The sequence below is a fragment of the Oncorhynchus kisutch genome, unplaced genomic scaffold (assembly GCF_002021735.2).
Source record: "Oncorhynchus kisutch isolate 150728-3 unplaced genomic scaffold, Okis_V2 scaffold4076, whole genome shotgun sequence".
Classification (NCBI taxonomy): Eukaryota; Metazoa; Chordata; class Actinopteri; order Salmoniformes; family Salmonidae; genus Oncorhynchus; species Oncorhynchus kisutch.
In genome coordinates, this window is record NW_022266021.1 from 85001 (window position 1) to 107445 (window position 22445).

The 22445-nt window shown below is 46.8% G+C and overlaps 1 protein-coding gene across 1 annotated transcript in view; it reads left to right on the forward strand.

The window, feature by feature from the left end:
• The window catches only part of LOC109885648 (epidermal growth factor receptor kinase substrate 8), a 174739-nt gene that overhangs the window by 73684 nt on the left and 78610 nt on the right, over positions 1 to 22445 (forward strand). The window contains 2 exon segments of the mRNA XM_031822149.1: positions 13200 to 13298; positions 14651 to 14730. Coding sequence (XP_031678009.1) covers positions 13234 to 13298; positions 14651 to 14730 — 145 coding nt within the window. The 5' untranslated portion in view covers positions 13200 to 13233.

Consider the following 22445-nt stretch of genomic DNA (forward strand, 5'->3'; position numbering starts at 1 on the left):
ACTCAATCACTCTCCTTCTTGGTCAAATAGCCCTTACACAGCCTGGAGGTGTGTTGGGTCATTGTCCTTTTGAAAAACAAGTGATACTCCCACTAAACGCAATCCAGCTGGAATGGCATATCACTGCAGAATGCTGTGGTTGCCGTGCTGGTTAAGTGTGCCTTCAATTCTAAATACATCACAGACAGTGTCATCAGCAAAGCACCCCCACACCATCACACCTCCTACTCCATGCTTCACGGTGGGAACCACACATGCAGAGATCATCCATTCACCTACTCTGCATTTCACAAAGACACGGCGGTTGGAACCAAAAATCTCAAATTTGGACTCATCAGACCAAAGGACAGATTTCCACCAGTCTAATGTCCATTGCTTGTGTTTCTTGGCCCAAGCAAGACTCTTCTTATTATTGGTGTCCTTTTAGTAGTGGTTTCTTTGCAGCAATTCGACCATGAAGGCCTGATTCACACAGTCTCCTTTGAACAGTTGATGTTGAGATGTGTATGTTACTTGAACTCTGTGAAGCATTTATTTGAGCTGGTAACTCTAAGAAGTTAACTTCTTAGGGACACCAGTTCAAGTATTGATGGACGGTCGTTTCTCTTTGCTTATGAGTGACTCACCACGTGGATTTGGTCAAAATTTGAAATTATGTTTTTTGCATTAGATAAAAGTAGAGACTCAGAGCTACAAAATGGTATAACACACACTGCATTTGAGGAATACAAACATACACTGGTATGCGGAGCTGTTGGCCGAGGTTGGAGTAGCCAGGCGGAATGCATGGCCAGCTGTTGAGAAATTCTTGTTGAAGTTTTCGATAATCATGGATTTATCAGTGGTGGCAGTGTTTCCTAGCCTCAGTGCAGTGGGCAGCTGGGAGGAGGTGCTCTTGTTCTCCATGGACTTCACAGTGTCCCAGAACTTTTTGGAGTTGGAGCTACAGGATGCAAACTTCTGCCTGAAGAAGCTGGCCTTAGCTTTCCTGACTGACTGCGTGTATTGGTTCCTGACTTCCCTGAACAGTTGCATATCGCGGGGACTATTCGATGCTATTGCAGTCCGCCACAGGATATTTTTGTGCTGGTCGAGGGCAGTCAGGTCTGGAGTGAACCAAGGGCTGTATCTGTTCTTAGTTCTGCATTTTTTGAACGGAGCATGCTTATCTAAAATGGTGAGGAAGTTACTTTTAAAGAATGACCAGGCATCCTCAACTGACGAGATGAGGTCAATGTCCTTCCAGGATACCCGGGCCAGGTCGATTAGAAAGGCCTGCTCACAGAAGTGTTTTAGGGAGCGTTTGACAGTGATGAGGGGTGGTCGTTTGACTGTGGCTCCGTAGCGGATACAGGCAATGAGGCAGTGATCGCTGAGATCCTGGTTGAAGACAGCGGAGGTGTATTTGGAGGGCCAGTTGGTCAGGATGACGTCTATGAGGGTGCCCTTGTTTACAGATTTAAGGTTGTACCTGGTGGGTTCCTTGATGATTTGTGTGAGATTGAGGGCATCTAGCTTAGATTGTAGGACTGCCGAGGTGTTAAGCATATCCTAGTTTAGGTCACCTAACAGAACAAACTCTGAAGCTAGATGGGGGGCGATCAATTCACAAATGGTGTCCAGTGCACAGCTGGGAGCTGAGGGGGGTCGGTAGCAGGCGGCAACAGTGAGAGACTTATTTCTGGAGAGAGTAATTTTCAAAATTAGTAGTTCAAACTGTTTGGGTATGGACCTGGAAAGTATGACATTACTTTGCAGGCTCTCTCTGCAGTAAACTGCAACTCCTCCCCCTTTGGCAGTTCTATCTTGACGGAAGATGTTATAGTTGGGTATGGAAATCTCAGAATTTTTGGTGGCCTTCCTGAGCCAGGATTCAGACACGTCAAGGACATCAGGGTTAGCAGAGTGTGCTAAAGCAGTGAGTAAAACAAACTTAGGGAGGAGGCTTCTGATGTTGACATGCATGAAACCAAGGCTTTTTCGATCACAGAAGTCAACAAATGAGTGTGCCTGGGGACATGCAGGGCCTGGGTATACCTCCACATCACCCGCGGAACAGAGGAGGAGTAGAATGAGGGTGCGGCTAAAGGCTATCAAAACCGGTCGCCTAGAGCGTTGGGGACAGAGAATAAAAGGAGCAGATTTCTGGGCATGGTAGAATATATTCAGGGCATAATGCGCAGACAGGGGTATGGTGGGGTGCGGGTACAGTGGAGGTAAGCCCAGGCACTGGGTGATGATGAGAGAGGTTGTATCTCTGGACATGCTGGTTGTAATGGGTGAGGTCACCGCATGTGTGGGAGGTGGGACAAAGGAGGTATCAGGGGTATGAAGAGTGGAACTAGGGGCTCCATTGTAAACTAAAACAATGATAACTAACCTGAACAACAGTATACAAGGCATATTGACATTTGAGAGAGACATACAGCGAGGCATACGGTAATCACAGGTGTTGAATTGGGAGAGCTAGCTAAAACAACAGGTGAGACAACAACAGCTAATCAGCTAGCACAACAACAGCAGGTAAAATGGCGTTGACTAGGCAGGGAGGGTCGGATTAACTACACACAGAGCCTGAGTGCGGCTGGGGCCGACAGATAAAACATAAACAAGCAGAATGGAGTACCGTGATTAATGGACCGTCCAGCATGCATCAGCTATGTAGCCAAGTGATCAGTGTCCAGGGGGCAGCGGTGGATGGGGCAGGGAAGCTGGACTGGCGAGTATTATCCAGGTAGGGTAAAAGCCGCTAGCAGTGGCTAACAATGACTAAATAGCTTGTAGCTAGTTAGCTGGTTAGCTTCTGGAGGTTCTTGAGTGTGTTCTAAAAATTTAAAATAATAGCGATTCCGTATCACATTGGGTGAGGCAGGTTACCCGAAGGTATAAACAAATAAAAAATCGAAAAGAGATTGAAAGTAAATATGGGTCCAGTGAGTGTTTGGGACGCGGCGATTCAGACGGTTAGCAGGCCTGTGTTAACACGCCAATAGTTAGTAGGCCGGGGCTAAACAAGGTAGCAGTTAGCGGACTGGGGCTAAACAAGGTAGCAGTTAGCGGACCGGGGCTAAACAAGCTAGCAGTTAGCAGGCCGAATTAGCAAGCAAGGAGATAGCAAGGGCTAGAAAGTTAGCCTTTGGGGGGCGTCGCGATGGGGGTGAGTCTGTTTATGCCTCTTCATGCGGTGACATCGATAGACCGGTCGTGGGTCCGGATATTGTAGCCCAGGAGTATGCTTCGGTGGTAGCACAGGAGCTCTGGCCGGGCTAGCTTCAAGCTAAGTGGGTATACTAAATGGTATAACATACACTGGTATACTAAATGGTATACTATACACTGGTATACTAAATGGTATAACAGACACTGGTATACTAAATAGTATAACATGCACTGGTATACTAAATGGTATAACATACACTGGTATACTAAATGGTATAACATACACTGGTATACTAAATGGTATACTATACACTGGTATACTAAATGGTAAAACATACACTGGTATACTAAATGGTATAACAGACACTGGTATACTAAATGGTATAACATACACTGCATTTGAGGAATAATGGGAAAGTAATTCTGCTTTGAAAGTTGATTCATTTGTAAACTCAAAAAACCTTTGAATATTTTGGTATCTAGTGAAGAGCTCTTCTTTGTCGACAACCATTCAGCAACGTTCACACCCTCTTAAGCTATAGCTCCACCCATTCAGCAACGTTCACACCCTCCTAAGCTTTAGCCCCACCCATTCAGCAACGTTCACACCCTCTTAAGCTTTAGCTCCACCCATCTTGTTTCCCTCTCGGAGCGTTCAGAACGAACACTTGATGCTCTGACCGATGATTTGTTAACCTCTGGATAACATGAAAACAGCCTAACCAGCTCGGCTGGTAACAATTACATTATGCTTTTTTGCAGACGTTTACTGACACCGGCCATTCTCAACGGGTGTTGTACACACGTCACGTAACTTTAGCTAACGAGCCAGCCAGCCAACGTTAGCTGGTTAAACAATGAACAGTGCCAACAATGACACAGTGCTGGGAGCTAACCAACCAGGTTCAACGTTAGCTAGCTAACATTAGGCTCTAACTAGAACAGCAAACGGCTCTGGGAAACAAATAATAACATCAGCTAGGGAGCCAGTCACATAACGTTAGCTAGCTAACAGGATTACCAACACAGACTGACGAGCTTCTATGGCAGACCAATCTGAACTCCTCTCTCGGGCATGTCCAGCCCACTGATTATCTCAGCCAATCATGGCTAGTGGGAAGTTTGCTAACTTTTTCTGTAGTTTAACCAACTAGGCCTGTAATTTAACAATTTTATTCGTATTTACAGATGGCGTACAAGTTTGTTATTAAGGCACATGAAAGTTCACATGTTCCAGAAGGCATTTCTGCCAAAAAAACACATTTTGATAAAACAATATTTTTCACGTTCAAACGTCTCTCCTGTGAAGTCGTGACTTGCGACATACACCTAGTTTCCTGAATCGGATCACATTTGAGCTTTTCTTGACATAATATATATTTTACCAAATAGGGCTATCTTCTGTATACCACCCCTACTTTGTCACAACACAACTGATTGGCTCAAACTCATTAAGAAGGAAAGACGTTCCACAAATTTGAAATGCATTCCAGGTGACTACCTCATGAAGCTGGTTGAGAGAATGCCAAGAGTGTGCAAAGCTGTCATCAAGGCGAAGGGTGGCTATTTGAAGAAGCTCAAATATAAAATATATTTAGATTTGTTTAACACTATTTTGGTTACTACATGATTCCATATGTGTTATTTCATAGTTTTGATGTCTTCACTATTACTCTACAATGTAGAAAATAGTTTTTAAAAATAAAGAAAACCCTTGAATGAGGAGTGGGTGTCCTAACTGTTGACTGGTAATGTACATCAGTGTTTTCCTTATCTACCTGGTTGAGTTTCTACTGCTGACCACCACACCTGGTGCTCTGTTTCTGCTCTGTACCTGGACAGGGAAAATACCCGCTCAGGTGTTGCAAATCTTCAGTTTGGGTGTGATCGGAAGTGGACAAGCTGGATCTGTGGTTAGATCTGTGGTTAGATCGGTGGTTGGATCTGTGGTTAGATCTGTGGTTGGATCTGTGGTTAGATCTGTGGTTGGATCTGTGTTTGGATCTGTGGTTGGATCTGTGGTTGGATCTGTGTTTGGATCTGTGGTTAGATCTGTGGTTAGATCTGTGGTTGGATCTGTGGTTAGATCTGTGGTTAGATCTGTGGTTGGATCTGTGGTTGGATCTGTGGTTAGACCTGTGGTTGGATCTGTGGTTAGATCTGTGGTTGGATCTGTGGTTGGATCTGTGGTTAGATGTGTGGTTGGATCTGTGGTTGGATCTGTGGTTGATTTGTTGGGTCTTGTTTGTTCATTTCTCCCTCCATGTTGAGGTGAGGTCAGGTGATCCCCTGCTCAGTCTGGGTGATACGCTGATAGGCTAATTATAGCCTGGCTAAGAGCGCTGACCCTGCTGACCTCATACAGTCAATAGAATCCTCCGCTAGGGGGCGACTGATGCTGAATGGTGTCCTTTGTCATCATCTACATCAGGGGTGTAGATGATGTAGATGACAATAGGCCCTCATTCCATGGAGGGCCTATTGTGTGCAGTTTTTCCCCCCTTTCAGTTAAGACCTAGTCAACCAGGTGAGGGGAGTTCCTTACTTTGACCTAGACAACCAGGTGAGGGGAGTTCCTTACTGAGACCTAGACAACCAGGTGAGGGGAGTTCCTTACTGAGACCTAGACAACCAGGTGAGGGGAGTTCCTTACTGAGACCTAGACAACCAGGTGAGGGGAGTTCCTTACTGAGACCTAGACAACCAGGTGAGGGGAGTTCCTTACTGAGACCTAGACAACCAGGTGAGGGGAGTTCCTTACTGAGACCTAGACAACCAGGTGAGGGGTGTTTCTTACTGAGACCTAGACAACCAGGTGAGGGGAGTTCCTTACTGAGACAACCAGATGAGGGGAGTTCCTTACTGAGACCTAGACAACCAGGTGAGGGGAGTTCCTTACTGAGACCTAGACAACCAGGTGAGGGGAGTTCCTTACTGAGACCTAGACAACCAGGTGAGGGGAGTTCCTTACTGAGACAACCAGGTGAGGGGAGTTCCTTACTGAGACCTAGACAACCAGGTGAGGGGAGTTCCTTACTGAGACCTAGACAACCAGATGAGGGGAGTTCCTTACTGAGACCTAGACAACCAGGTGAGGGGAGTTCCTTACTGAGACAACCAGGTGAGGGGAGTTCCTTACTGAGACAACCAGATGAGGGGAGTTCCTTACTGAGACCTAGACAACCAGGTGAGGGGAGTTCCTTACTGACACCTAGACAACCAGGTGAGGGGAGTTCCTTACTGAGACCTAGACAACCAGGTGAGGGGAGTTCCTTACTGAGACCTAGACAACCAGGTGAGGAGAGTTCCTTACTGAGACCTAGACGACCAGGTGAGGGGAGTTCCTTATTGAGGCAACCAGGTGAGGGGAGTTCCTTACTGAGACCTAGACAACCAGGTGAGGGGAGTTCCTTACGGAGACTTAGACAACCAGGTGAGGGGAGTTCCTTACTGAGACCTAGACAACCAGGTGAGGGGAGTTCCTTACTGAGACCTAGACAACCAGGTGAGGGGGGGTTCCTTACTGAGACCTAGACAACCAGGTGAGGGGAGTTCCTTACTGAGACAACCAGGTGAGGGGAGTTCCTTACTGAGACCTAGACAACCAGGTGAGGGGTGTTTCTTCCTGAGACCTAGACAACCAGGTGAGGGGAGTTCCTTACTGAGACCTAGACAACCAGGTGAGGGGAGTTCCTTACTGAGACCTAGACAACCAGATGAGGGGAGTTCCTTACCGAGACCTAGACAACCAGGTGAGTTCCTTACTGAGACCTAGACAACCAGGTGAGGGGAGTTCCTTACTGAGACCTAGACAACCAGGTGAGTTCCTTACTTTGACCTAGACAACCAGATGAGGGGAGTTCCTTACTGAGACCTAGACAACCAGGTGAGGGGAGTTCCTTACTGAGACAACCAGGTGAGGGGAGTTCCTTACTGAGACCTAGACTGAGACCTAGACAACCAGGTGAGGGGAGTTCCTTACTTTGACCTAGACAACCAGGTGAGGGGAGTTCCTTACTGAGACCTAGACAACCAGGTGAGGGGAGTTCCTTACTGAGACCTAGACAACCAGGTGAGGGGAGTTCCTTACTGAGACCTAGACAACCAGGTGAGGGGAGTTCCTTACTGAGACCTAGACAACCAGGTGAGGGGAGTTCCTTACTGAGACCTAGACAACCAGATGAGGGGTGTTTCTTACTGAGACCTAGACAACCAGGTGAGGGGAGTTCCTTACTGAGACAACCAGATGAGGGGAGTTCCTTACTGAGACCTAGACAACCAGGTGAGGGGAGTTCCTTACTGAGACCTAGACAACCAGGTGAGGGGAGTTCCTTACTGAGACCTAGACAACCAGGTGAGGGGAGTTCCTTACTGAGACAACCAGGTGAGGGGAGTTCCTTACTGAGACCTAGACAACCAGGTGAGGGGAGTTCCTTACTGAGACCTAGACAACCAGATGAGGGGAGTTCCTTACTGAGACCTAGACAACCAGGTGAGGGGAGTTCCTTACTGAGACAACCAGGTGAGGGGAGTTCCTTACTGAGACAACCAGATGAGGGGAGTTCCTTACTGAGACCTAGAGAACCAGGTGAGGGGAGTTCCTTACTGACACCTAGACAACCAGGTGAGGGGAGTTCCTTACTGAGACCTAGACAACCAGGTGAGGGGAGTTCCTTACTGAGACCTAGACAACCAGGTGAGGAGAGTTCCTTACTGAGACCTAGACGACCAGGTGAGGGGAGTTCCTTATTGAGGCAACCAGGTGAGGGGAGTTCCTTACTGAGACCTAGACAACCAGGTGAGGGGAGTTCCTTACGGAGACTTAGACAACCAGTTGAGGGGAGTTCCTTACTTTGACCTAGACAACCAGGTGAGGGGAGTTCCTTACTGAGACCTAGACAACCAGGTGAGGGGAGTTCCTTACTGAGACCTAGACAACCAGATGAGGGGAGTTCCTTACTGAGACCTAGACAACCAGGTGAGGGGAGTTCCTTACTGACACCTAGACAACCAGGTGAGGGGAGTTCCTTACTGAGACCTAGACAACCAGGTGAGGGGAGTTCCTTACTGAGACCTAGACAACCAGGTGAGGAGAGTTCCTTACTGAGACCTAGACGACCAGGTGAGGGGAGTTCCTTATTGAGGCAACCAGGTGAGGGGAGTTCCTTACTGAGACCTAGACAACCAGGTGAGGGGAGTTCCTTACGGAGACTTAGACAACCAGGTGAGGGGAGTTCCTTACTGAGACCTAGACAACCAGGTGAGGGGAGTTCCTTACTGAGACCTAGACAACCAGGTGAGGGGGGTTCCTTACTGAGACCTAGACAACCAGGTGAGGGGAGTTCCTTACTGAGACAACCAGGTGAGGGGAGTTCCTTACTGAGACCTAGACAACCAGGTGAGGGGTGTTTCTTACTGAGACCTAGACAACCAGGTGAGGGGAGTTCCTTACTGAGACCTAGACAACCAGGTGAGGGGAGTTCCTTACTGAGACCTAGACAACCAGATGAGGGGAGTTCCTTACCGAGACCTAGACAACCAGGTGAGTTCCTTACTGAGACCTAGACAACCAGGTGAGGGGAGTTCCTTACTGAGACCTAGACAACCAGGTGAGTTCCTTACTTTGACCTAGACAACCAGATGAGGGGAGTTCCTTACTGAGACCTAGACAACCAGGTGAGGGGAGTTCCTTACTGAGACAACCAGGTGAGGGGAGTTCCTTACTGAGACAACCAGGTGAGGGGAGTTCCTTACTGAGACCTAGACAACCAGGTGAGGGGTGTTCCTTACTGAGACCTAGACTGAGACCTAGACAACCAGGTGAGGGGAGTTCCTTACTGAGACCTAGACAACCAGGTGAGGGGTGTTCCTTACTGAGACCTAGACTGAGACCTAGACAACCAGGTGAGGGTAGTTCCTTACTGAGACCTAGACAACCAGTTGAGGGGAGTTCCTTACTGAGACCTAGACAACCAGGTGAGGGCAGTTCCTTACTGAGACCTAGACAACCAGGTGAGGGGTGTTTCTTACTGAGACCTAGACAACCAGGTGAGGGGTGTTTCTTACTGAGACCTAGACAACCAGATGAGGGGTGTTTCTTACTGAGACCTAGACTGAGACCTAGACAACCAGGTGAGGGGAGTTCCTTACTGAGACCTAGACAACCAGATGAGGGGTGTTTCTTACTGAGACCTAGACAACCAGGTGAGGGGTGTTTCTTACTGAGACCTAGACAACCAGGTGAGGGCAGTTCCTTACTGAGACCTAGACAACCAGGTGAGGGGAGTTCCTTACTGAGACAACCAGGTGAGGGGAGTTCCTTACTGAGACAACCAGGTGAGGGGAGTTCCTTACTGAGACCTAGACAACCAGATGAGGGGTATTTCTTACTGAGACCTAGACAACCAGGTGAGGGGTGTTTCTTACTGAGACCTAGACAACCAGGTGAGGGGAGTTCCTTACTGAGACCTAGACAACCAGATGAGGGGAGTTCCTTACTGAGACAACCAGGTGAGGGGAGTTCCTTAGTAAGACCTGGACAACCAGGTGAGGGGAGTTCCTTACTGAGTCTGTCCAGGACAGGTCCAGTATCTGATGAGTCTGTTCAGTACAGGTCCAGTATCTGATGAGTCTGTCCAGTACAGGTCCAGTATCTGATGAGTCTGTCCAGGACAGGTCCAGTATCTAATGAGTCTGTCCAGGACAGGTCCAGTATCTAATGAGTCTGTCCAGGACAGGTCCAGTATTTGTTCTGTCAGTGTCTCTATTAATCAACTGTTTCTGGAAAGACATTGTCTGGGGATAGTAGGTATCTCTATAGATGGTACACGTACACAGGAAGTACATTCAGAAAGACATTGTCTGGAGATAGAAGGTATCTCTATATATGGTACAAGTACACAGGAAGTACATTCAGAAAGACATTGTCTGGGGACAGAAGGTATCTCTACAAATGGTACAAGTACACAGGAAGTACATTAATTTCAAATCCTTCTATAGATGGTTGATCATTCCTTCAGTCTACGGTGTTGGCCTTGGAGCGGTCAAGGTTTCGTAGCATTGGTAGAATAGTTCTGTTAAACGCTCCGGAGTCCAGAACGGAAATATTACGTCATCGTTTCACTGGCGTCTAGTTCCTCAGGCTTCCATTCACACCTACTGAATCCAGAATATCACTTACACCTCCTAAGATAGAGAATCTGTTTGAAGCACTGATGTTGTTCTGGCAACAAAGGCCTGAACTGATGCATTCTGGACTGAATCTTCTTCACTTAATAAGATGTGAAGGAAATTCAAACCGTGGGAAAAGTAATCTGTACTGCACTGTACACACACACACATATACACACACACATTCACACACATACATACACACACACACACACACACACACACACACACACACACACACACACACACACACACACACACACACACACACACACACACACATATACACACACACACACATACACACACATATACACACACACACACACACACATACACACACACACACACATATACACACACACACACACACACACACACCTTCTCATATATCACCTAGTGCGAATGTATTTTATTTCCAGCTTCTCCACTCTGATTGGATGTGTCAGATCCCCCATGATCCTCTGACAGGTGTAGTCATGTCTTATGGAGAGTAAAGATGGGAGGTGTAGTCATGTCTTAATGAGAGTAAAGATGGGAGGTGTAGTCATGTCTTAATGAGAGTAAAGATGGGACGTGTAGTCATGTCTTAATGAGAGTAAAGATGGGAGGTGTAGTCATGTCTTAATGAGTAAAGATGGGAGGTGTAGTCATGTCTTAATGAGAGTAAAGATGGGAGGTGTAGTTATGTCTTAATGAGAGTAAAGATGGGAGGTGTAGTCATGTCTTAATGAGAGTAAAGATGGGAGGTGTAGTCATGTCTTAATGAGAGTAAAGATGGGAGGTGTAGTCATGTCTTAATGAGAGTAAAGATGGGAGGTGTAGTCATGTCTTAATGAGTAAAGATGGGAGGTGTAGTCATGTCTTAATGAGAGTAAAGATGGGAGGTGTAGTTATGTCTTAATGAGAGTAAAGATGGGAGGTGTAGTCATGTCTTAATGAGAGTAAAGATGGGAGGTGTAGTCATGTCTTAATGAGAGTAAAGAAGATGGGAGGTGTAGTCATGTCTTAATGAGAGTAAAGATGGGAGGTGTAGTCATGTCTTAATGAGTAAAGATGGGAGGTGTAGTCATGTCTTAATGAGAGTAAAGATGGGAGGTGTAGTTATGTCTAAATGAGAGTAAAGATGGGAGGTGTAGTCATGTCTTAATGAGAGTAAAGATGGGAGGTGTAGTCATGTCTTAATGAGAGTAAAGATGGGAGGTGTAGTCATGTCTTAATGAGAGTAAAGATGGGAGGTGTAGTCATGTCTTAATGAGAGTAAAGATGGGAGGTGTAGTCATGTCTTAATGAGAGTAAAGATGGGAGGTGTAGTCATGTCTTAATGAGAGTAAAGATGGGAGGTGTAGTCATGTCTTAATGAGTAAAGATGGGAGGTGTAGTCATGTCTTAATGAGTAAAGATGGGAGGTGTAGTTATGTCTTAATGAGAGTAAAGATGGAGGTGTAGTCATATCTTAATGAGAGTAAAGATGGGAGGTGTAGTTATGTCTTAATGAGAGTAAAGATGGGAGGTGTAGTCATGTCTTAATGAGAGTAAAGATGGGAGGTGTAGTCATGTCTTAATGAGAGTAAAGATGGGAGGTGTAGTCATGTCTTAATGAGAGTAATGATGGGAGGTGTAGTCATGTCTTAATGAGAGTATAGATGGGAGGTGTAGTTATGTCTTAATGAGAGTAAAGATGGGAGGTGTAGTCAGGAGGGATACCCTTTCGTCCTTCCCCCACGGCCAGCTCTAACACACAGAGAGGGGCGGGACTGGCTTGCCTGGCTTGACCCGTTACCATGGTGAGGTCTAGGCGAGGGGCTCATTGGCTTGGTGAGGAGGGGGCTCCACTGTCCTTGTTGCCGTGGGAGCAGGAACTGAGGGGCTTGGTCTCTAACTGTGGTGAGACGCAGCATCACGAGGAGGAACAGCCAGGATACTGTCTACTGCTGCAGTCCACTGGCTTTCTATTGGCCAGCTAGAATACTGCTGCAGCCCACTGGCTTTCTATTGGCCAGCCAGGATACTGCTGCAGCCCACTGGCTTTCTATTGGCCAGCCAGGATACTGTCTACTGCTGCAGTCCACTGGCTTTCTATTGGTCAGCTAGGATACTGCTGAGGCCCACTGGCATTCTATTGGCCAGCCAGGATACTGCTGAGGCCCACTGGCATTCTATTGGCCAGCCAGGATACTGCTGAGGCTCATTGGCTTTCTATTGGCCAGCCAGGATACTGCTCTGGCCCACTGGCTTTCTATTGGCCAGCCAATAAGGGGTGGATATAGAAACCCAGGCTGGAGTGGAGGGCTTGGTGAGGATTTGGAAAAGGACAGGATTGACTATTGTAGCGGTCTGATGATGTTCATTTTGGTCCTTCATGTTTACTTTGACATGGTGAGATCAGGGTCCCAATTATACTGGCCACTGACAGGAAGCTGTAAGACTGTAAGCCTGAACCGGTCTTCATATTCCCAGTACATTAGCTTGCTAGCTAGCTGTAAGCCTGAACCAGTCTCTTCATATTCCCATTACATTAGCTTGCTAGCTAGCTGTAAGCCTGAACCAGTCTCTTCATATTCCCAGTACATTAGCTTGCTAGCTAGCTGTAAGCCTGAACCAGTCTCTTCATATTCCCAGTACATTAGCTTGCTAGCTAGCTGTAAACCTGAACCAGTCTCTTCATATTCCCAATACATTAGCTTGCTAGCTAGCTGTAAACCTGAACCAGTCTCTTCATATTCCCAGTACATTAGCTTGCTAGCTAGCTGTAAGCCTGAACCAGTCTCTTCATATTCACATTACATTAGCTTGCTAGCTAGCTGTAAGCCTGAACCAGTCTCTTCATATTCACATTACATTACATTGTCCTCTGTGTGTCTCATCAGGTGACTGTCCTCTGAGTTCACCACCCCTTCCAGGATGAACGGCTACACCCCACCCTCCTTCCCCCAGGGAGGGTTCGACTCATACACCTCACAACTCAAGTAAGACCACCCATCACTCTGACCACCCATCACTCTGACCACCCATCACTCTGACCACCCATCACTCTGACCACCCATCACACTGACCACCCATCACTCTGACCACCCATCACTCTGACCACCCAGCCCACTGACCACCCATCACACTGACCACCCATCACTCTGACCACCCATCACACTGACCACCCATCACTCTGACCACCCATCACTCTGACCACCCATCACAGTGACCACCCATCACAGTGACCACCTATCACACATTCTCTGTTCCTCTCCTCTCCTCTCCTCTCCTCTCCTCTCCTCTCCTCTCCTCTCCTCTCCTCTCCTCTCCTCTCCTCTCCTCTCCTCTCCTCTCCTCTCCTCTCCTCTCCTCTCCTCTCCTCTCCTCTCCTCTCCTGTCCCCTCCCCTCCCCTCCCCTGTCCCAGTCCTTCCAGTAGAGGTAGATAGCCGTGGTGGCTGTGTGGTGAAGGTGCTGACGTCTCCTCTCCTCACTCAGTCCTGCTAACAGCGTTAACAGAACTTATCCATAATTAATTCTTCAACCAATTAGAAGCAGCCTGGTGGAGACTGGGAGGAGTGTGAGAAAAGACCAAGTATCAAGGCGATGATTAGCACCCTGATACATGACCCTCCTCTGGGTGAGAGAGAGACGCCAGTATGCCCAGATACAACCCTGTCAATGTACGTCCACACACACCCTGCTGTCTACCCAGCACTTTCCTCCTGTCAACACAATGACAGAAGTCAACATGGTGGTTGGGTCTTTATTGACACGGGAAACATGTTTACATAGATAATAGATCATAAACTAAAGTTTCAAAAGAATAAAGACATTTGTCTATACGGTGTTGTAACGATGTGCATATAGTTAAAGTACAAAAAGGGAAATAAATAAGCATAAATATGGGTTGTATTTACAATGGTGTTTGTTCTTCACTGGTTGACCTATTCTTGTGGCAACAGGTCACATATCTTGCTGCTGTGAGTTGATCAAAATTGGGTTTGTTTGAAATTCGTTGTGGGTATGTGTAATCTGAGGGAATCTTCTCTCTCTCTCTCTCTCTCTCTCTCTCTCTCCCTCCCTCCCCTGCTCTCTCTCTCTCTCTCTCTCTCTCCCTCTCTCCCCTGCTCTCTATCTCTCTGTCTCCCTCCCTCCCTCCCTGCTCTCTCTCTCTATCTCTCTCTCTCTCTCTCTCTCTCTCTCTCTCTCTGTCTCTCTCTCTGTCTCTCTCCACATCTCTTTCCCTCCCTCCCCTGCTCTCTCTCTCTCTCTCTCTCTCTCTCTCTCTCTCTCTCTCTCTCCCCTGCTCTCTCTCTCTGTCTCTCTCCACATCTCTCTCTCTCTCTCCAGTGGTCATGGTTCCCAGTCCACAGAGCCTCCAGATTGCAACGCCAGGACCAACACCAAGTCCATCTCTAAAGCCCTTTATGGTAGGTACAGAAGCTACCTGTCATGTTTTCTCTCTCTCCATCCCCCTCTCTCTCTCTCTCTCTCTCTCTCACTTTCCCCCCAAAGCATGTAGTGAGCGTTCTTGTAGGACCCTTTGTCATCTCTCCATCTCTCATCTCTCATCACTCCATCTCTCATCTCTCCATCTCTCCATCTCTCATCGCTCCATCTCTCATCTCTCCATCTCTCATCGCTCCATCTCTCATCTCTCCATCTCTCCATCTCTCATCGCTCCATCTCTCCATCTCTCATCTCTCCATCTCTCATCTCTCCATCTCTCCATCTCTCATCTCTCCATCTCTCCATCTCTCATCTCTCCATCTCTCCATCTCTCATCTCTCCATCTCTCATCTCTCCATCGCTCATCTCTCCATCTCTCATCTCTCCATCTCTCATCTCTCCATCTCTCATCTCTCCATCTCTCCATCTCTCATCTCTCCATCTCTCCATCTCTCATCTCTCCATCTCTCCATCTCTCATCTCTCCATCTCTCATCGCTCCATCGCTCGTCTCTCCATCTCTCATCGCTCCATCTCTCCATCTCTCCATCTCTCCATCTCTCCATCTCTCCATCTCTCATCTCTCCATCTCTCCATCTCTCCATCTCTCCATCTCTCCATCTCTCATCTCTCCATCTCTCCATCTCTCATCTCTCCATCTCTCCATCTCTCATCTCTCCATCTCTCCATCTCTCATCTCTCCATCTCTCATCTCTCCATCGCTCATCTCTCCATCTCTCATCTCTCCATCTCTCATCTCTCCATCTCTCATCTCTCCATCTCTCCATCTCTCATCTCTCCATCTCTCCATCTCTCATCTCTCCATCTCTCCATCTCTCATCTCTCCATCTCTCATCGCTCCATCGCTCGTCTCTCCATCTCTCATCGCTCCATCGCTCCATCTCTCATCTCTCCATCTCTCCATCTCTCATCTCTCCATCTCTCATCTCTCCATCGCTCATCTCTCCATCTCTCATCTCTCCATCTCTCATCTCTCCATCTCTCATCTCTCCATCTCTCCATCTCTCATCTCTCCATCTCTCCATCTCTCCATCTCTCATCGCTCCATCGCTCGTCTCTCCATCTCTCCATCTCTCCATCTCTCCATCTCTCCATCTCTCCATCTCTCCATCTCTCATCTCTCATCACTCCATCTCTCATCTCTCCATCTCTCCATCTCTCATCGCTCCATCTCTCATCTCTCCATCTCTCATCGCTCCATCTCTCATCTCTCCATCTCTCCATCTCTCATCGCTCCATCTCTCCATCTCTCATCTCTCCATCTCTCATCTCTCCATCTCTCCATCTCTCATCTCTCCATCTCTCCATCTCTCATCTCTCCATCTCTCCATCTCTCATCTCTCCATCTCTCATCTCTCCATCGCTCATCTCTCCATCTCTCATCTCTCCATCTCTCATCTCTCCATCTCTCATCTCTCCATCTCTCCATCTCTCATCTCTCCATCTCTCCATCTCTCATCTCTCCATCTCTCCATCTCTCATCTCTCCATCTCTCATCGCTCCATCGCTCGTCTCTCCATCTCTCATCGCTCCATCTCTCCATCTCTCCATCTCTCCATCTCTCCATCTCTCCATCTCTCATCTCTCCATCTCTCCATCTCTCCATCTCTCCATCTCTCCATCTCTCATCTCTCCATCTCTCCATCTCTCATCTCTCCATCTCTCCATCTCTCATCTCTCCATCTCTCCATCTCTCATCTCTCCATCTCTCATCTCTCCATCGCTCATCTCTCCATCTCTCATCTCTCCATCTCTCATCTCTCCATCTCTCATCTCTCCATCTCTCCATCTCTCATCTCTCCATCTCTCCATCTCTCATCTCTCCATCTCTCCATCTCTCCATCTCTCATCTCTCCATCTCTCATCGCTCCATCGCTCGTCTCTCCATCTCTCATCGCTCCATCGCTCCATCTCTCATCTCTCCATCTCTCCATCTCTCATCTCTCCATCTCTCATCTCTCCATCGCTCATCTCTCCATCTCTCATCTCTCCATCTCTCATCTCTCCATCTCTCATCTCTCCATCTCTCCATCTCTCATCTCTCCATCTCTCCATCTCTCCATCTCTCATCGCTCCATCGCTCGTCTCTCCATCTCTCCATCTCTCCATCTCTCCATCTCTCCATCTCTCCATCTCTCCATCGCTCGTCTCTCCATCTCTCCATCTCTCCATCTCTCCATCTCTCCATCTCTCCATCTCTCCATCTCTCCATCTCTCCATCTCTCCATCTCTCCATCTCTCCATCTCTCCATCTCTCCATCTCTCATCTCTCCATCTCTCCATCTCTCCATCTCTCCATCACCTCACTCACAGGAACAGATGGAATATACTTCCTCCACACATCAGCCAAACATAAAAAGAAAGGTAGACTCAAACAGCGCCCTGTTTGGTGTGTGTGTTTGGTGTGTGTTTGGTGTGTGTGTGTGTCTGTGTGTGTCTGTGGGTGTGTGTGTGTGTCTGTGTGTGTGTTTGGTGTGTGTGTGTGTGTGTGTGTGCGTCGGCCCAGTGAGTGTGCATGTGTGTGTTGCCAAGGCTTCACAATCTTCTGCAAAACCAAATGACAGATTCTAGGTTATCAGAACAACCGGTGAAATTAAACTCAAGGTTGTGGCTTTTGAGTGTGAAATACAGACATGATAATGTATAGACATGATAACGAACAGACATGATAATGTATAGACATGATCATGTATAGACACGATAACATACAGACATGATAATGCATAGATGCGAGAATGTATTGCCATGATAATGTATAGACATGATCATGTATGGAGGTGATCATGTATAGACACGATAACGTACAGCCATGATAATGCATAGACATGATCATGTATGGAGGTGATCATGTATAGACACGATAACGTACAGCCATGATAATGCATAGACATGATCATGTATGGAGGTGATCATGTATAGACACGATAACGTACAGCCATGATAATGCATAGAGGCGAGAATGTATTGACACGATAATGTATAGACATGATAAAGTATAGTCGCGATAATGTACAGACATGATTATGTATATAGACGATAATGTGTATATACACGGCAACGTACATGCATGATAATGTATACCGGCAATAATGTATAAACACGATAATGTATAGACACTAATGTATATATGTGATAATATATATACATGATAACTTATAGACACGGAAATGTATAGGTGTGATAATACATATATGTGATCATGTATAGATGTGATAATGAAAATACATGATAATGTATATGCACGATAATGTGTAGTTGTAATAATGTAGTGTACTGTACCCTGAGGCTGTAGAACAGAACATACTATAACCTGTCAGGGAGCAGAGAGCTTTATTTGGTTCTGCAGAAGAGACTGATAACCTTGAAGTGTTGTCTCTCTTTCGCTCCCTGGACCTTCTGTTCTGAGAGGAAGTCACCCTGTCCCCTCTAGGATCCTCCTGCTGTTCTGTTCTAGAGGAGATGTAGAACACTAGAAAACTTCCCCTGCTGTTGTAGAACACTAGAACACTTCACCTGCTGTTGTAGAACACTAGAACACTTCCCCTGCTATTGTAGAACACTAGAACACTTCCCCTGCTATTGTAGAACACTAGAACACTTCCCCTGCTATTGTAGAACACTAGAACACTTCCCCTGCTATTGTAGAACACTAGAACACTTCCCCTGCTATTGTAGAACACTAGAACACTTCCCCTGCTATTGTAGAACACTAGAACACTTTCCCTGCTATTGTAGAACACTAGAACACTTCCCCTGCTATTGTAGAACACTAGAACACTTCCCCTGCTATTGTAGAACACTAGAACACTTCCCCTGCTATTGTAGAACACTAGAACACTTTCCCTGCTATTGTAGAACACTAGAACACTTCCCCTGCTATTGTAGAACACTAGAACACTTCCCCTGCTATTGTAGAACACTAGAACACTTCCCCTGCTATTGTAGAACACTAGAACACTTCCCCTGCTATTGTAGAACACTAGAACACTTCCCCTGCTATTGTAGAACACTAGAACACTTCCCCTGCTGTTGTAGAACACTAGAACACTTCCCCTGCTATTGTAGAACACTAGAACACTTCCCTGCTATTGTAGAACACTAGAACACTTCCCCTGCTATTGTAGAACACTAGAACACTTCCCCTGCTATTGTAGAACACTAGAACACTTCCCCTGCTATTGTAGAACACTAGAACACTTCCCCTGCTATTGTAGAACACTAGAACACTTCCCTGCTATTGTAGAACACTAGAACACTTCCCCTGCTATTGTAGAACACTAGAACACTTCCCCTGCTATTGTAGAACACTAGAACACTTCCCCTGCTATTGTAGAACACTAGAACACTTCCCCTGCTATTGTAGAACACTAGAACACTTCCCCTGCTGTTGTAGAACACTAGAACACTTCCCCTGCTATTGTAGAACACTAGAACACTTCCCCTGCTATTGTAGAACACTAGAACACTTCCCCTGCTGTTGTAGAACACCAGAACACTTCCCCTGCTGTTGTAGAACACTAGAACACTTCCCCTGCTATTGTAGAACACTAGAACACTTCATCTGCTGTTGTAGAACACTAGAACACTTCACCTGCTATTGTAGAACACCAGAACACTTCATCTGCTATTGTAGAACACTAGAACACTTCCCCTGCTGTTGTAGAACAGCAGAACACTTCCCCTGCTGTTGTAGAACACTAGAACACTTCCCCTGCTATTGTAGAACGCTAGAACACTTCACCTGCTATTGTAGAACACCAGAACACTTCATCTGCTATTGTAGAACACTAGAACACTTCCCCTGCTGTTGTAGAACACCAGAACACTTCCCCTGCTATTGTAGAACACTAGAACACTTCCCCTGCTGTTGTAGAACACTAGAACACTTCATCTGCTGTTGTAGAACACTAGAACACTTCCCCTGCTGTTGTAGAACACTAGAACACTTCATCTGCTGTTGTAGAACACCAGAACACTTCCCCTGCTATTGTAGAACACTAGAACACTTCATCTGCTGTTGTAGAACACCAGAACACTTCATCTGCTCCACTCCCCTAATAACCCCTACTATTAGTAGTCTGTAGTCCTTATCTCCACTCCCCTAATAACCCCTACTACTGGTAGTCTGTAGTCCTTATCTCCACTCCCCTAATAACCCCTACTACTGGTAGTCTGTAGTCCTTATCTCCACTCCCCTAATAACCCCTACTACTAGTAGTCTGTAGTCCTTATCTCCACTCCCCTAATAACCCCTACTACTGGTAGTCTGTAGTCCTTATCTCCACTCCCCTAATAACCCCTACTACTAGTAGTCTGTAGTCCTTATCTCCACTCCCCTAATAACCCCTACTATTAGTAGTCTGTAGTCCTTATCTCCACTCCCCCAATAACCCCTACTACTAGTAGTCTGTAGTCCTTATCTCCACTCCCCTAATAACCCCTACTAGTAGTAGTCTGTAGTCCTTATCTCCACTCCCCTAATAATCCCTACTACTAGTAGTCTGTAGTCCTTATCTCCACTCCCCTAATAACCCCTACTACTAGTAGTCTGTAGTCCTTATCTCCACTCACCTAATAACCCCTACTATTAGTAGTCTGTAGTCCTTAGCTCCACTCCCCTAATAACCCCTACTACTGGTAGTCTAGTCCTAAACTCCACTCTCCTAATAACCCGTACTACTGGTAGTCTGTAGTCCTTATCTCCACTCCCCCAATAACCCCTACTACTAGTAGTCTGTAGTCCTTATCTCCACTCCCCTAATAACCCCTACTACTAGTACTCTGTAGTCCTTATCTCCACTCCCCCAATAACCCATACTACTAGTAGTCTGTAGTCCTTATCTCCACTCCCCTAATAACCCCTACTACTAGTAGTCTGTCTGCCTTATCTCCACTCCCCTAATTACCCCTACTACTGGTAGTCTGTAGTCCTAAACTCCACTCTCCTAATAACCCCTACTACTGGTAGTCCGTAGTCCTAAACTCCACTCTCCTAATAACCCCTACTACTAGTAGTCTGTAGTCCTTATCTCCACTCCCCTAATAACCCCTACTACTGGTAGTCTGTAGTCCTTATCTCCACTACCCTAATAACCCCTACTATTAGTAGTCTGTAGTCCTTAGCTCCACTCCCCTAATAACCCCTACTACTGGTAGTCTGTAGTCCTTATCTCCACTCCCCTAATAACCCCTAATATTAGTAGTCTGTAGTCCTTAGCTCCACTCCCCTAATAACCCCTACTACTGGTAGTCTGTAGTCCTTATCTCCACTCCCCTAATAACCCCTACTACTGGTAGTCTGTAGTCCTTAGCTCCACTCCCCTAATAACCCCTGCTACTGATAGCCTGTAGTCCAGTGCTCTGACTACTGTGTGCTGAACTCATTCAGATCAATTTGAGTCAAACTCATGCACATAGCTTCATAGGCAATACCATTCCATATACTGTAAAGTCATGACATCTCTATCTCACATTAATTCAATATACAGTACATGCACATAGCTTTGATCGCTTGACATTTGAAGTCAGTAACACATAACTTTGCATTGTGTAACCCTAGGTTACTTTAAACTCCCATCGGACAAATGGAATCACAAATTCCTTACTCATGGATTTTGTACAATCAGTGTGTTGTCTCTTTATGTAACTCAATTTATCCTTGCGATCCCCGATCTTATTCAACCCTCATCCTGATACCAGCCCACAGCCTCCATCTTATTCAACCCTCAGCCTGATACCAGCCTCCATCTTATTCAACCCTCAGCCTGATACCAGCCCACAGCCTCCATCTTACTCAACCCTCAGTCTGATACCAGCCCACAGCCTCCATCTTATTCAACCCTCAGCCTGATACCAGCCTCCATCTTATACAACCCTCAGCCTGATACCAGCCTCCATCTTATTCAACCCTCAGCCTGATACCAGCCCACAGCCTCCATCTTATTCAACTCTCATCCTGATACCAGCCCACAGCCTCCATCTTATTCAACCCTCAGCCTGATACCAGCCCACAGCCTCCATCTTATTCAACCCTCAGCCTGATACCAGCCCACAGCCTCAATCTTATACAACCCTCAGCCTGATACCAGCCCACAGCCTCCATCTTATTCAACCCTCAGTCTGATACCAGCCCACAGCCTCCATCTTATTCAACCCTCAGCCTGATACCAGCCCACAGCCTCCATCTTATTCAACCCTCAGTCTGATACCAGCCCACAGCCTCCATCTTAATTAACTCTCATCCTGATACCAGCCCACAGCCTCCATCTTATTCAACTCTCAGCCTGATACCAGACTCCATCTTATACAACCCTCAGCCTGATACCAGCCCACAGCCTCCATCGTATTCAACCCTCAGCCTGATACCAGCCCACAGCCTCCATCTTATTCAACCCTCAGCCTGATACCAGCCCACAGCCTCCATCTTATTCAACCCTCAGCCTGATACCAGCCCACAGCCTCAATCTTATACAACCCTCAGCCTGATACCAGCCCACAGCCTCCATCGTATTCAACCCTCAGCCTGATACCAGCCTCCATCTTATTCAACCCTCAGCCTGATACCAGCCCACAGCCCCTACTGTCATCCAGACCCTGATACCAGCCCCCACTGTCATCCAGACCCTTATACCAGCCCACAGCCCCTACTGTCATCCAGACCCTGATACCAGCCAACA